General features: G+C 58.7%; 6 protein-coding genes across 6 annotated transcripts; 2 read left to right on the forward strand and 4 right to left on the reverse strand.

Annotated features, from left to right (window-relative positions):
- Positions 1–269: 269 nt before the first annotated feature.
- On the forward strand, positions 270–2,084 carry QBC33DRAFT_210499 (uncharacterized protein). Its single transcript, XM_060422657.1, has 2 exons — positions 270–513; positions 678–2,084. Exons 1-2 carry the CDS (start codon positions 445–447, stop codon positions 1,860–1,862), a joined length of 1,254 nt encoding a protein of 417 aa, XP_060280147.1. The 5' UTR covers positions 270–444; the 3' UTR covers positions 1,863–2,084.
- On the reverse strand, positions 1,946–4,293 carry QBC33DRAFT_548369 (Tripeptidyl aminopeptidase). The gene is made up of 6 exons (XM_060428835.1): positions 3,722–4,293; positions 3,611–3,652; positions 3,285–3,541; positions 3,095–3,206; positions 2,352–3,006; positions 1,946–2,287 (listed from the first exon to the last, which is right to left on the reverse strand). The coding sequence occupies exons 1-6, from the start codon at positions 4,021–4,023 to the stop codon at positions 2,030–2,032; spliced, it is 1,626 nt and encodes a 541-aa protein (XP_060280148.1). The 5' UTR covers positions 4,024–4,293; the 3' UTR covers positions 1,946–2,029.
- Positions 4,294–4,746: 453 nt separating this feature from the next.
- Positions 4,747–5,918, forward strand: QBC33DRAFT_518115 (RTA1 like protein-domain-containing protein; the record flags this gene model as incomplete). Its single annotated transcript, XM_060426228.1, has 4 exons — positions 4,747–4,765; positions 4,819–4,918; positions 4,979–5,125; positions 5,183–5,918. 4 exons carry the CDS (start codon positions 4,747–4,749, stop codon positions 5,916–5,918), a joined length of 1,002 nt encoding a protein of 333 aa, XP_060280149.1.
- Positions 5,919–6,250: 332 nt separating this feature from the next.
- Positions 6,251–8,861, reverse strand: QBC33DRAFT_478661 (phenol 2-monooxygenase). Its single transcript, XM_060425295.1, has 5 exons — positions 8,438–8,861; positions 7,403–8,367; positions 7,294–7,334; positions 6,995–7,231; positions 6,251–6,924 (listed from the first exon to the last, which is right to left on the reverse strand). The coding sequence occupies exons 1-5, from the start codon at positions 8,567–8,569 to the stop codon at positions 6,263–6,265; spliced, it is 2,037 nt and encodes a 678-aa protein (XP_060280150.1). The 5' UTR covers positions 8,570–8,861; the 3' UTR covers positions 6,251–6,262.
- Positions 8,862–9,599: 738 nt separating this feature from the next.
- On the reverse strand, positions 9,600–11,299 carry QBC33DRAFT_548373 (Intradiol ring-cleavage dioxygenase). The gene is made up of 5 exons (XM_060428836.1): positions 10,633–11,299; positions 10,324–10,562; positions 10,154–10,266; positions 10,014–10,094; positions 9,600–9,952 (listed from the first exon to the last, which is right to left on the reverse strand). Exons 1-5 carry the CDS (start codon positions 10,914–10,916, stop codon positions 9,770–9,772), a joined length of 900 nt encoding a protein of 299 aa, XP_060280151.1. The 5' UTR covers positions 10,917–11,299; the 3' UTR covers positions 9,600–9,769.
- Positions 11,300–11,438: 139 nt separating this feature from the next.
- On the reverse strand, positions 11,439–13,981 carry QBC33DRAFT_548376 (CoA-transferase). Its single transcript, XM_060428837.1, has 4 exons — positions 13,219–13,981; positions 12,862–13,163; positions 12,279–12,773; positions 11,439–12,211 (listed from the first exon to the last, which is right to left on the reverse strand). Exons 1-4 carry the CDS (start codon positions 13,577–13,579, stop codon positions 11,693–11,695), a joined length of 1,677 nt encoding a protein of 558 aa, XP_060280152.1. The 5' UTR covers positions 13,580–13,981; the 3' UTR covers positions 11,439–11,692.
- Positions 13,982–14,070: the final 89 nt, after the last annotated feature.

Below are 14,070 nucleotides of genomic sequence, written 5' to 3' on the forward strand. Positions count from 1 at the left end.
AAAGGGAAGGGGGAGGAGATAGGGGAGGGGGTGTGAGAGAGTAGAGAGAGGGCATATTTGACTCCTCTCATTTCTCATTTCCTTTAAAAACACCTGCGTGTTGTTAGACGGAGATATCTAGCAGCGAACTTGTTCCTTTTCTATTTCTCTATTGAGATGTTGTACCAATTCGCGCGACAAAACAAGGTAGTCACATGATTTTGGAGACGCGTGACTTTCCCGTAGCGCATCTTGGGTTTGGAGACACTGCCTTGGTTATCAATTCGCAGCTTCCATTTCGGGTCAAGGCAGCATCGCCGTTAGACGTCAGCAAGCTCAAGCACTGCCACATCAGCCCCATTGATGAAGTGGTAGCGCCGCTTGCAATATCAATTCTCATCAAATCCAATTCCACCAAATTCGCGAAACTCGAGACATGGGCTGGCTGACACAGACTTGGTAACGATGCAAACTCGAAAATCACATTCGAAATCACGTAATGGGTGCGAGACCTGCAAGAGAAGGCGCGTAAAGGTAAGCTACATTACTTACCCGGCTGCTGACCGCACCCGACGTCACTTCATTCTCCGTCTCTCTCCACTAGATCAAGCATCGAGAAACCGACATCTTCTGGACCTGAGCTCCTCCCCACCAATTTATCCTGTCCTGCCTAGACCAAGTAGCTGACCCGTATGCAGTGCGACGAGCAGGGCCCGCCTTGTGCCAACTGCGTGATCCGCAAGACTCCCTGCAATTATATCCGGTCAATTGACATGCGTCATCTAGCGGCGCCGCCTCAGGCTACAACGTCGAGCTCAGCCGGGTCTTCGCCGGGGTCGGCGTCGGCGTCAGCATCAACATCGGCATCGGCATCGGGATTGACATCGGCATCGACATCGACATTGGAATCCACGTCGGTGCCATCAGCCGAGTCATCCTCCCTCCGTCTCCTCGAGCTCGAGCTGATGCACCGATGGTCGACGAGCACCTACAAGAGCGTCTGCAGCATAGCCAGCGAGGAGCACCTCCTGAAGGTGACAGTACCCCGCGACGCCCTGAAGCACCCCTACCTTCTAGACTGCGTGTTCGCATTCGCGGCGCTAGACCTAGCTGTCGCATCGCCCGAGCCTGCCGATCAAGCCTCATACGCCCGCGCAGGCCTCGACTACCACGACCGCGCCCTCCGCGGCTTCCACGCCGAGCTCGGCAACATCGCGCCGGAGAACCACCTGCCCATCTTCATCGTGTCGACGCTGCTCCTGCCGCTCAACATCGCGCGCCCGCAGCTCGTCCCCGCCGGCGGCGATCGCCCGCGGATCAGCGCGCGCGACTCGGTGCTCGCCCTCTTCGACCTGATGGCCTGCACCGCCCTCGTCGCCACCACCACCTGGGACTTGCTCGAGGCCGGGCCGGTGCAGACGCGGGCGTGGATCAACCAGGACGTGCCGGTGCACCTCCTGGACGCCGGTACTAAGGCCGCCGTGGCGCGCCTGCACGCGCTCAACGACGGGCACCGTCGCGACGGACCAGAGGCGGCGGCCCACGAGTCGTACCAGACGAAAATCCTGCATCTGGAGGGGTGCTTTGCCAGGGACATTGAGGCCTCGGTCAAGGGCTCGTGCCTGGCGTGGGTGGGTTTGACCAGAGGGGACTTTGCAGAGAAATTCCGGCGCGCTGAGCCGCTCGCACTGATCATCATGATGCACTGGGGGGTGCTGGTGGAGAACCTGGGCAGGGAGGCCTGGTGGGCGAATCAGGCGGGGCGGAATCTCGTCATGGAGCTCTCGGGCGAGCTGCAGAAGCTCGGATTCGACTCACTACCGGTCTGGCAGGAGAGTATCTCGTGGACTCGGCAACAGGTTGGTCTGCCGCCGCTGGTTTAGGACATTCTGGTGTGTGTTTCATCTTATTTCTGTGATACCAGGGCAAGGAAGCCACAGGTTTTGGGAGAGCTGGGGGATCTGGTCTATCATCTATTTGATTGATTTGAGCAAGCATATCTATACCCGACCTGCCTTATTGTCTCGTGACAGCAGATTACTTGGGGCTTTCATACGAAGCGAGACGGCCGAAGCAACTTTTTCCCGGCCACGGACGCGGCCCGTAAGAGAGCGGCATCGTCATCATCCCGTGCAGAGATACTCCGCCGAACGCGCTGGATGGGAGGGAGGACGTCCTGCCAGGTCTTATTCGAGAACAAGGGCGTGTCCACCTTGCATATGGTCCCCGGCTCGGGCATCGTGCCGTTGATGAAGAAGTTCCGGATAGCTTTCGTCGTGCAGATCGAGGCCTGCGCGAGAGAGGAGTGCTGCGACACGCAAATTAGCTCAACCGGACCAAAGAGATTCCGTCAGCATCGCGGATGCACTCACCCCATAGCCGTCATGCTGGAGCACGACGCTCCCCTCAAAGGCCTCGCTCACGTTGCGCGCCGAGACAAGGGGCGTGACCGGGTCGAGCGTGTTCCCGACCAAGAGGACCGGGTTCCGCGTCTTGACCCGGAAGTCCCCGGAGTACCGCTCCTTCGCATCCATCCTCCACTGGGCGCACCGGACCGCGATGGCCGAGATCTTGTCGCCGCCGTACCTGCTCTTGGCATACAGCTCGTCGACCGCGGGTCGGACGTCGGCCAGCGTTGTGGCCCGCACAGCGTTGTCTGCGCACTTGATGGCCGGGTACGACTCGGCCGCGATGCCCTGCGGGCGGGCCCCAAAGGCCTCGGCGAACTCGGCCAGCGCCGTGATGTTCCCCGTGATGAGTCCGTTGAGGCCGCCCGCCAGCTCGTCCCAGGCCAAGGGGCTGTATAGGTAGCCGAGGATGACCTCCTTGATGAGACTGTAGTCGATCAGGATGCCGCCGAGTGCTACGGGGTTGTATTTCAGCGTGTCGATGAGGTCAGATATCGTCTTCTCGAGGTCGGCTGCCGTGGCGTTGTCGCGGGCGAGGGCGCATTGGTCCGGTGCTGCTACACAGCCCGAGATGAAGCCGGCGAAGGTCTTGTCGGTGTCGGTCAGCATTTCAATGTCGCTGGGGACGGGCAGGACTTGGTTAGCCAACGAGTCTTCAAGAAGGAGGCGTGGTGTGTGACAGGACGAAATCGACGAAAATCACATACTAGCCGTGGTAGTACTCAAACGGATTCAGCACCCCATCCAACATTATCCTGTCCATCCTATCGGGGAACATGGCAGCCACGGTGGCTCCCAGCACGGTGCCGTAGGAGAGACCTGCAAGGCCTTGTTAGCCAACCAACCACACCACCATCCAGCCTCATCACGACGACCCGCATCCTCTCCCCGACTCACCCCAGTATCTCAGCATGCCGTCCTCGCCGAGCGCGTCGACGATCTGCATCATGTCCCTCGCCACAAACGCCGTGCCGACCAGCGTCCCGACGTCGGCCGCGTTCGCCAGGCATGACTCGGCCAGGAGCTGGCTGGTTGCCCACTGCGTCCCCAGCGCCGCGTCGGAGGCGTTGCTCCAGCCCGGGGCCTGGAGACTGCCTACCAGCCTTTCGATGTCGGTTTGGTAGCACGAGACGACCATGGTTTTGCCTGTTCCTCTTTGGGGTTTTGTTATTATTTCGGCGGGTCGGGCAAATTCCCCCGAGGAGCCAGGAGACGGGGCTTACCGCGGATCAAAGGCAATCAGGTCGTGGTGGCCGCCGGTGAGACTGTGAGCCGGAAAGAAGTGTCAGCAAACCAGCATCCATGGATCGAGGTTGAGGGAGTTGTGTGCCTACATCTGCAACTCGGCCGCAACCTGAGCCATTGTCTGTTGAGCCTCCTCTCCAGGACCGCCAAAGTTGAAGAGGATGCTCCCCTTCGAGGGCGTCTTGGCGGCCGGTACTTTGACTAGCTCAAGGCGGAGCGTCGCGTTCGACTTCGCGTCAGTGTAGTCGAGCGGGACAGACAGGTTGCCGCATAATATGGGCCGGGTTCCATTGAACTCGCAGGGCCGCCAATTGATTGTGCTGCAGTGAGCCTGGGCCAGAGACACAGCGATGGTGAGGGTGGAAAGGAAAAGAGACGAGAAGGAGGGCATCTTGTTTTTGGTATTTTGTTTGTTTCGCCGAGGTGAAGTTGAGGTGAGGTTGGTTGGGATGCACACCAACAAACAGCTCCCTACCGTCGGCTTATATGCTCAAAACTTTTGACACCCCAGCCTAGGTACTGAAGGTTTAAACCCGTACAAGGCAGAACTAGTTGGCGACGATCGGTGCTGCGCCATGCGATGATGATGTGAGATTCCATGGCCATCATCAGTGCCAAGACAGAGGGATTCCCTAGGTAAAGAGAGAGAGATGCCGATCTCTTGCTCGGAAGGATGCATGTGTTCATATTACTTGGAATTTAGCAGTACTTTGGCGTGTCGTTCAAAAGAGGCTTAGAGGCACACAGCCGTGGCTCCAACCAATGGTGGCCGGTTTCGTTTCCCGAGTGGGCCCGATGCGAATACGCGTATCCGCGTACTCGTAAAGATGGTCCGTGCGTTCCGGCCGATCATTGGTGACCCCGCGACGGCCAGCCCGGTGCCCGGGTGGGGCTGGGGCTGATGTTCGAGACGCCTTACCATTTGGGTGATTCAGACGACTGCGAATGAGCAAGGTTGCTCCGCATAAGAATATACCTAAGCATGGATGCCCTCTCCCTCTTTTTTTTTTGTTCTTTTAAGAGCTGCTACACATCGACGGCATCATTTGTCCGACCTCACCAGTCACCACCTTCATGCTCCATCTCCATCCCGGCGTACAATATTCTTGAAGACATGTCCGATGGCAATTACAGTACTACCTCCACCCTCTAACATGCAATCACCATACTGATGTCGAAAAAACAGTTGAGGGGAGCTGGTTCTTCTACGCTCCAAACAAGGGCGCCGCCGTGTTCTTCACTGTAGCCTTTGCATCCTCCGCCTTGGTTCACTGCTGGCAGTGCTAGTAAGCCAATCTAACTCCTCTTAGACCAAGCACTTCTGACCATGGTTTCGCAAACCACAGCCGTTACAGATCATACATGCTCATGATTCTCATCCTGGCCTGTTCCATCGTGTTAACGGCCGGCTTTGCAGTCAGAATATATTGTGCAATTGACTACCAAAATATCCGTACTTTCATTGCCACCACCTTCCTGGTATACTCGGCACCGTGAGTTGGGTCCCACAAGATTCCAGGAGGGAGAGATACAGGCTGACAACTCCACAGCCCAGTCCTCGAGCTGGCAAACTACCACATCCTCGGCCGCATCCTCTCCTTCGTCCCCTACTGCTCCCCCCTCCACCCGGGCCGCGTCTTCACAACCTTCGCTATTCTCTCTTGCATAGTCGAGGTCCTAAACGCTCTAGGCGTCACGTACAGCTCCATCTCCGCCCTCCCACCCACCACAATCCGCACCGGCCAAGCCCTCCTCAAGGCCTCGCTGGTACTGCAGCTCGTCGTCGCGCTCCTCTTCGCCGTCCTTGCGGTCTCCTTCCACCGCCGGTGCCTCTCGCGCGGCGTCCGCGACCGCAGGGTCGTGGGCCCCCTGGTGACGCTGTACGTCTCCACCGCGCTCATCACGGTGCGCACCGTGTACCGCGTCGTCGAGTACTGGGCCGCCGCGACCGTGTCGGGCAGCCCGAGCCCCGTCGTCCGGCACGAGTGGTTCTTCCTCGTGTTTGAGGCCTCCGTCGTGCTGCTGGATTGCGTCCTGTTTAATGTGTTTCATCCCCGTAGATTCCTGCCTCGGAATAGCAAGACGTTCCTCGCTCTCGATGGCGTCTCGGAGGTGGAGGGCCCTGGGTGGAGTGATAGCCGCCCGTGGATGGTGACGCTCTGTGATCCGTTTGATGTTATGGGCGCTATTCGCCCGGCGGGGAAGTCGGGCGAGAGGTTTTGGGAGACGGATGGCGTAGAGAGTGTGCTTAGTGGCTCGAAACAGGTTGTGGAAAGGGAGAGTTAATTCGGGGCCGACGTGAGAGGAATTCAAGGGTGGTTTGAGGCGAGGGGTCAAGCATAGAGCAAGAGCATGGGCTGTAAACATTGTATTGTGTAGATTAGACTTATCCTTCGGTTTGTTCGTTGGCAAACTGAGTTGAGCGTTGGTCTTGGAGTTTTCTGAAAATACTTCGTTTAGACACCCATATTTACGCGGCTGCCATTCCAGGGTGGTGCACTTCTAATTTCAAGACACAGATACAGCAAGTCCCAACATGCGCGGCTAGACGGGCAAGGGCGCATTTTAAGGCAAGTATATTGAGCCTGGCATATTCATTAACAAAACATACATATGTCCCTTTTCGCCAACTATTTTCCGTTCACCTGGGCCTGCCGGCTAAGCATAAAGGACGAGAAAAACTTGTCGACGCTCGCGTAATCATCAAGCGCACCCACATACGACACATACTGATCCGGCCGGAGGACAATGACGCAGCCCTCCTTGGGATCGATCCCAAACTCCTCATAGATGCGCCCATGGCCCTCATGGTACGACTCATCATCCACAAAGATCTTATTATAATCCCATCCATCCAGCTCATCAAACGGCCTCAGCACCTCGGGGAAATCAAAGATGGTCACCGACGCCCTCGGCGCCGCATGCACGGTCAGAACCTCGAAGACGGAGTCGTACCGCGCCGCGGCCGGCGTGTACCGGCGCAGGAACGACGTCGGCGCCGCGAGGCTGTCGGCGAGCCTGAGCATCCTGGCCTTCTGTCCCGCGTCGCCCACGTCGCCTGCGAAGACCAGCACCCGCCACGTGCCGTTGCTCGGCAGGCGCTCCTGCAGATGCCACGGCCGCGCGTCGGATTGGTTCAGCACCTTGACGCTCGGCATGCGCATGCCCACCTTGACCTTGGGGGCTAGGGCCTGGGTGCTGTCCACGGATGGAAGATTGGCGGTGGTCTTGGCGCCGCCGCTGCTGGTGTCGGCGGTCTTGGCGATGATGTTGCTTGCGTCGTAGTTGACGGCTGGAGAGAGTTGGTGTCAGTCTGGGAGGGGTCTCTTCAGATTCTCTCGTAAGGTGGAAGTAAAACCTACCGATGCCGCTGGCGAACATGTTCCCCTTCTCGAAGGCAGCCTTGAACTGCTCCATGTTGATCCCCTCCTCGTCCATCAGGTCCTTCGCCGGCCTTCCGGAGAAGAGCCGCGAGAACCTGTGGTCGAAGTCGATGAGGTCCTTTGCTATCTGCTTCCGCTCCGACTCGTACGTGCTGAGGATCGCGCGGCTCGAGGTGCCCTTGACGACACTGGCAACCTTCCAGCCGAGGTTGTATGCTGGATTGTGGGGTTAGTAAGCTACCAAGCTAAGGACATGAGGGAGTTTGTGGGATGCGTACCGTCTTGCATGCTGACGTTCATTCCCTGACCGGCTTTCGGGCTGTTTGCGGGGTGTCAGTTAATTATCAAAGATGCCTAGAGATCAGGAAAAAGGCTGGCAGCACGAACCTGTGGGTGTGGACGGCATCGCCGGCGAGGAAGATGCGCTCGTTCTTGGAGAAGCGCGAGCCGACGCGCTGGCCGATCTGGTAGGCGGTCCACCAGTCCAGCTTGCGGTACGAGAGGGTATACGGGGCCATGATCTTCTGGGCGGCCTTGAGGATGACGTCGGGGGTGATTTTGGAGCGGTCGGCCCTTGAGCCGCCCTCACCGAGCTTCTCCGTCGTCGTGAGCTGGATGTACAGCCGCACCAGTTTATTCTCGCGCGGGATGACCATGACGCTGCCCGAGGAGGCCGAGTGTATCGCGCATCGGCTGCGTATATCGGGGAAATTAGTGAGTGGGACTATGTCGAGCACCCCCCAGATGTAGTCGGTGGTCTCGCCCTCGAGGCAGAAGCCGAGCTCCCTCCGCACCCACGAGTGCGCGCCGTCAGCGCCGAGCATGTACTTCGCACGGACCACCTCGGTAGTGTTAGCCTTGGCGTTGAGGTCGGCCGCCTTGAGCAGGTCCGCTGTGTCGTCGGCCGCCAGGTTGCTGCGGAACAGGCCGTCCTGCACGGCTCCGCCGTTGGCCGAAGTGGCGACCTGGCCGGGTGTGGCCTCCTCCTCGGACAGGTGGCGCAGGGTGACGGTGATGGGGTAGGCGTCGGTGTCCTCGGCCAGTGACTCGTCGAACTCGAGCTTGCTAGGGAGCACACCGCGCTCGACGCGGATGTCGCTGTGGGCCGCGATGAAGTCGAGGAAGAAGCGCTCGATGCGGCCCTGGTGCAGCACCACCTGCTGGAAGCGGCTGATGCCCGGGATCGTGTCCGGGATGCGGTCGCTGCGCCGGATCACCCCGTCCTTGTCCGGATTCCACAGGCAGATCTCCAACATGTGGTTGGCCTCCTTCCACGCCCGGTCGCCGAAGCCGAACGAGTCGAAGATCTCAAGCGTGCGGCACTGCAGCCCGTCGGCTTGGCCGTTGAACACCTGGCCAGCAGTGAGCGGAGATGCATAGTCAAGGTAGAGAGAGATGTGCGCCCTCGCGAGGTGTCCTTACCTTTGTCCCCCGCTTGTCCACGATCCGACACGAGATGCCGCACTTGGCCATCCACGTCGCCATCATCAGTCCGGCCGGCCCCGCACCGACGATGAGGACGTCCACCTTGCTTTCTGAAGGCTGGGAGGTCATGATGGAGGCGTTTTAATTTGTGAGGTACGTGCCTTGTTCGAGCAAGGCGCGGAGGTCGAATAGGGGAGGGGGGAAAGCGAGAGGGGCGGGATAGAAGAAAGGAGCGATGGGGGGTATCTTTGTGGGCTTGAATAGGCCGAGTGCAATTCGAGAGTGTCCGGATCGATTCCCCAGATGAGTATGTGTCCACGGACGGGGCCTTTAAGCAGACAAATTGGCATCACGGTCGATTCTCCAAGACGGCTCACATGCAAGGTCACCCCGGGTGGAAGAGTTGTTTGGGGAACACGTGGGATTAAATGCGGGGATATCGGGACTGACCCGAGCGGATGAGGGGTAATAACCCAGATCCGATGCAGATCTCAAGCCAGTCATCATTCCCGGTTACCAATACGCTGTTTCTGGGGGGCCAGGGGTCCAATTGAGATTGCAGCATGCTAACTCTTAGGTACCTACCATTGCCGCGTCCTCGGATCGGAAGATGCAAGATGCGTCGACGGCCAGTCCCGTAATCGAAGCCATTTTTCTACAGTAGTGTAGAAGGAAACATTCGGCTGCCGATAAGCCTCGATGTCTTTGCCAAGCCCTTCCTTCTTTTTTTTTCCCATGTTTGTCCTCTTGGCACACCTACCCCGCATCCCAGGTCATCCGGAAGTTACCCCGCTGCTGGGTGGTTTTCGGATAATGGCTTTGCTTGACGGGTAACAAAGAGCACGTCTCCAATCATACGATTCCGAATTCGGCAATGCCATTCGGGAAAGACCAGCGCTGATGGGACCCACTGATTCTCCCCCGGGACGCTTCCGCGAGTTACACCACAGCTGCCCGCCTTTGCTGACAACCAATCTGCTAACAGATGGATGTGCTGACAGTCGCATGTGGCAATGATGGAACTTATATGCCAAGAATTGACATATCTTGGTGAACTGGGCGGTGTGGGAGGGAATGTTCGACTCGCAAGACCAAGAGGTCATCTTCACAGAACCAGCTGCTGCTGCGATAAGCAGTGCGAGATGCTCATTAATTAGAAGCCTGAATCAACTGACCAACGTGGTGCCTGACAATCTAGCTACAGCATAGATTGAATATTCCGCTGTGACAAAATAAAATAGATTTGCGCTGTAGAATATCGGCATCAAGCTCCCTCCTCCACCTCCCAATACATCCATCCCCTGATCTCAACAACCACTCGTAACCCCGCTACTTCTTTGGAGCAAGAGTGACGTTGTACTCCAGATCCAGCGTCGCCTGCGGATCCCCCTTCCTCTCGTTGAACTTCACCGTCAGGCCGGACTTGACCGCAAACACGCTATCATCCTCGAGATACTTTGAATCCTCGTCGAAGATCTGCGTCGTGACGGGCTTGAACCCATCCGCTTGGATCTACATCGCGTGGTTAGTTCCAAAGTCGGTCTATCTGAGGACCTTGCAACCTTGCACTTACGATGAGGTGGATGTGCGCCGGCCTCCACTCATGCCTGTCCAGCATGCTCAGGAGCTTGCCCGCGGGACCATCGTTGGGGACCTTGGATGTGTCAGTACATGATCGGTCCGGCCTGGCCAGATCAGGGGGCCAGAACTTACAGGGTATGGCGTGGGCCGCAGGCAGTAGAGCGAGTAATCGCCGTTCGCGTCGGTGACGAACTTGCCCCGGAGGTTGTGCTCCTCCTGCTTGTCGTCCTGCTGCTCGTAGAGACCTGCATGGACCGTGAGATGCCATGCCACGAGCTAGACACGCGCGTAGGAGGTCATACCATTTGTCGACGCCTGCCAGATGTCCACCACCGCGTTGGCAATGGGCGCCCCCGTCTCGGCGCACGTAACCTTGCCGTGCATGAGGGCGACCTGGCCGTCCTTGGGGGTGTTGAAAGTAATGGTGCTGCCGTTGGGCCGGATGGGGGCGTCGGCTCGCCAGAAGGGGCCGAGGATGGCGGACGCCGTCACGGGCTTTCCGCTCCTGGCTGCGGCTTGATATGTGATGTTGTCGACGAGACTGAGATGCGCATAAATTGTCAGAACATCGTTCCCTATTCCAGGGGGCTTCTCACGGCAATGATGCTCACGATTCAAGACCGATGACATCGCACATCAGCTGCCCCTCGTTCCGCCTGTCGGTGCTCATCTGGCCAGCCCAGTTGATCATCTGCACGCCGAGCATCCACTCGTCCATGGTCAGCTGCACCTCGCGCGCGAAGTCGTGGACGTGCTGGATGAAGGCGGTCATGACCTCCCGCGTCCTGGGCGATGTGTTTGGTCCCATCGACTCGATCACATGGCTGGTGAACTCCTGGCCGAGCACGCCCTCGGCGTCTCCGTTTTGAGTGGTGGAACCCATTTCTGTATTCATATGTGGTGTTTTACGGGGGAGAAAGACAAGTGGCGACTAACAAGTGACGAGGGCTTCTAGAGAAGAGACGATAGGTGGCAACGGAGGGGAGGGAATGGTCGGTGTAGTGGGCAGATGACGAACAACTCGTCGCGGGCAATCAGTTAAGTAATTAATGCACGCCGTCTTGAATTTGTTGCACGCGCATACGGTTGGCAGGTAGAGAAGGGGCTTGCAGACAGGAAGCAGAAACCGAGGCGGAGGGGCAACTGAGGGTGCGGGGTACCCTTTTTTGGAAATTGGGGGAACCGGGGATTGGATTGGTGGGATGGCTTTCGGGTGCCGGGGTAAGTTCCTCTCGCTTCCAGAACTTCGGCCAAGAGGTTTTGTGCATCGGGACTGTCTCAATCCCGCCTCCATCCGACCACTCCATCACTACCTTGGTACCTTATCCGCCCGCCTGGGTGAATTAAACATACGACTCACATTCCCGCCCCGCCCCCGCATTTCGATCCACTCGCCCGACTCTTCTTCCATTCTGACCGAGGGACTTTAAAGCATACGTCATTGGATCAAACTCATGCATGGCGCATTGGCACATAGATGCCCGGCTGGGCAGGTGTTGCCCTGGGTCAGAGCCAGCCTCTGTTGTACACGTGTAATGTTCCCGCACCGAGGGCATTATGCTGCTTATGCGTGTTCTAGATACATCATCTGGGCCATGTTTATCTACATGTACATTACATACAATTAACTGTATGGCCCGACCCAGCAACCTGTAGCTCCACCATTACGCATCATTTCCTGTAATCTAGGCCCGGACCAAAATCCCAGGTCGCCGGATCCGACCCATTAGGTCTGCTCGCCCGTTTGAACGCTACTTCAACGCCCTCGATCTCCACCACGGGCCGAACGGCGACCACGTCCGCCTTGTAGGCGTCCGAGTACCATGCCTCGCACAGCTTGTCGGCGTCGAAGAGCTCCGGGAACTGCGCCTTCATGTTCTTCAGCGCCGTCCCCGAGATCTGGTCGACGCTGTGGCTGTGCCGGAGGGCGAGGAAGTCCTCGCCGGCCCGCCTCCTCAGCTCCTCCTGCACGGCCTCGGGGTACTTTCCGGCCTTGAACAGCAGCAGGTCGTAGTGCATCAGCGACGCCTTGCCGTGCCACGACCCGCCCTTGGTCGCCCGGTAGTACAGCCCCGTCATGGCCGCGATCGCGCCGATGCAGCCGGTGCCGTAGTCTGATATCGGGAACGGCGGCACCACGGGCTCGTCCAGGCCCATGAACTTGCCCTGTTCCCATGCCACTCCGCTGACCTGTGAGGGGGAAGTTAGCCCTCCGACTATGTCTCATCAAAAACAGGATGGGGGGATGATGACGTACACAATCCGCAATCTGCTGCCACCCAGGCCTCCCAGCCCACTCGCCCTCGTACCCGAAGCAGTTCTCATTGACATACACGAACCCCTTCCCCCGCCGCCGCGCCACCTCCGCCAGCGCCCGTGGCCCGTATCCAAGCCCCTCCAGCGCCCCGGGGCGGTACCCGTCGAGGACGACGTCCGCCTCTTCGAGGAGCCGCTCAAAGGCCCGCCTGCCGGCGGGGGACTTGAGGTCGAGCTCGGCGGCCCGCTTGCCCATGTTGCCGTCGACCTGGAAGAAGGGCACGTCGCTGAGCCCCGGCCCCGTCACCTTGAGCACGTCGGCGCCGTACTCGCCCAAGATGCGGCCCATCACGGGTCCCGCGATGATGCGGCACAGCTCGAGGACCTTGATCCCCGAGAGGATGCGCCCGTCGGTGGGCTTGGATAGCGGGTGGGGTGGTGTTGAGGACTCGAGGCTGTCGACTGTCCAGGGGGGGAGGTTGATGTTGGTCTTGCCCTGTTAAAACGCTCCTGTGTCAGCGGGAAGAAACGGTCGGCCTGAGATGGGGAGGTGGGGGGGGGGGGCGCCGCGCCGTTTGACGTACATGTGGCGTCTGCAGGAACTCCTCGTGCGTCAACGCCGGGATGCCAGCCTGCCGGTTTTTCGTGTTCATCTGCTCGAGCTCGTCGACTGTGTACTTCTTCACGTGTGCTCCGATGGTCTCGACGATGGCGTCATGCTCCCCGCCGAGGTCGGGCCTGAAGGGCTCAAGCCCGATCATCCCCAAGGTCGTCGATGCCTCGAGCGACCCGTGGATGTGGTAGTACTTCCCCTTGTCTTTGGTCTCGTAGAGATTGGCCGACATTCGCCGGTAGGGGTCCGACTGTGCCTGGAGCAAGTCCGTATCTGGAGATGACTGGTTAGCTTCAGCGTGTTTGCAATTGTGTGCGATCTGCCTCACCTTTCAAGAAGCGCTTGACTTCGCTGTCCAGCTTTCCGCACCCGCCAACGGTTGCCAGGTAGGCTTGGAACAGGAACGCCGTGGTCCGTTCGAGGTTTACGGTGATCTTCCGGCTTCCCGGCGAGCCCCCATCTTGTAGGTCTGCGAGCGCGCAGGCGACGCTCGCCTCGATCGCCTTGAGGGCTGCGCCCAGCTCGGTCTCCTTGAATGGGATGGGGAAGTAGGGGAAGTCGCGCGAGGACGTGAACGACACATTCCTCTCTGCTGCGCATCTGATCTCGGGGGGCAGAGATACAAGCTGGAGGACGAGGTCGACGATGCGCTTCGTCTCCTGGACGCTGGAGTAGCCGTGTCCGGACATGGTGTGCTGCGGGAAGGGCGGAGGGGTGTGTGTGTGCGGTTGATCGACCACCAAGGCTAAGGCACGGCGTGGTGGTGGCTTGGGCGATCAAGGGCGCAGACGGATAGAGGTACCTTTATTGGTGATAAAGTTCAACGGCCCTGTATCCCGCTTTCATCAACCGACAAACGCATCGTGGCAAGGCCGAGTATTTCCTCAGCAAGGTTTCCGGGAAATGGATCTCTCCCGTTTCACCTTCGGATATGCCACGGTGTAGAAAGATGAAAGCAATGAGGCAAGAAGGACCGGACTGAGGTGGATGCTTTGCTACCCGATGCCACCCCTCTGGGACGGGGTCCAAGGCACAGGTTGCGTGGCACCGGTAGTTACGGAGCGCGGCTTGCTACTCGCGGTTCAGGCGGTCTTTCTTCGGTTATTTTGGGAGCTACCTGCCTCCGAATATGCATCGGATGCAGGGTATGCAGCTTCCGTGCATTATCCGAGGCCATCCC

This window comes from Phialemonium atrogriseum (assembly GCF_030411735.1).
Source record: "Phialemonium atrogriseum strain 8032-3 unplaced genomic scaffold QBC33scaffold_27, whole genome shotgun sequence".
Taxonomy (NCBI): Eukaryota; Fungi; Ascomycota; class Sordariomycetes; order Cephalothecales; family Cephalothecaceae; genus Phialemonium; species Phialemonium atrogriseum.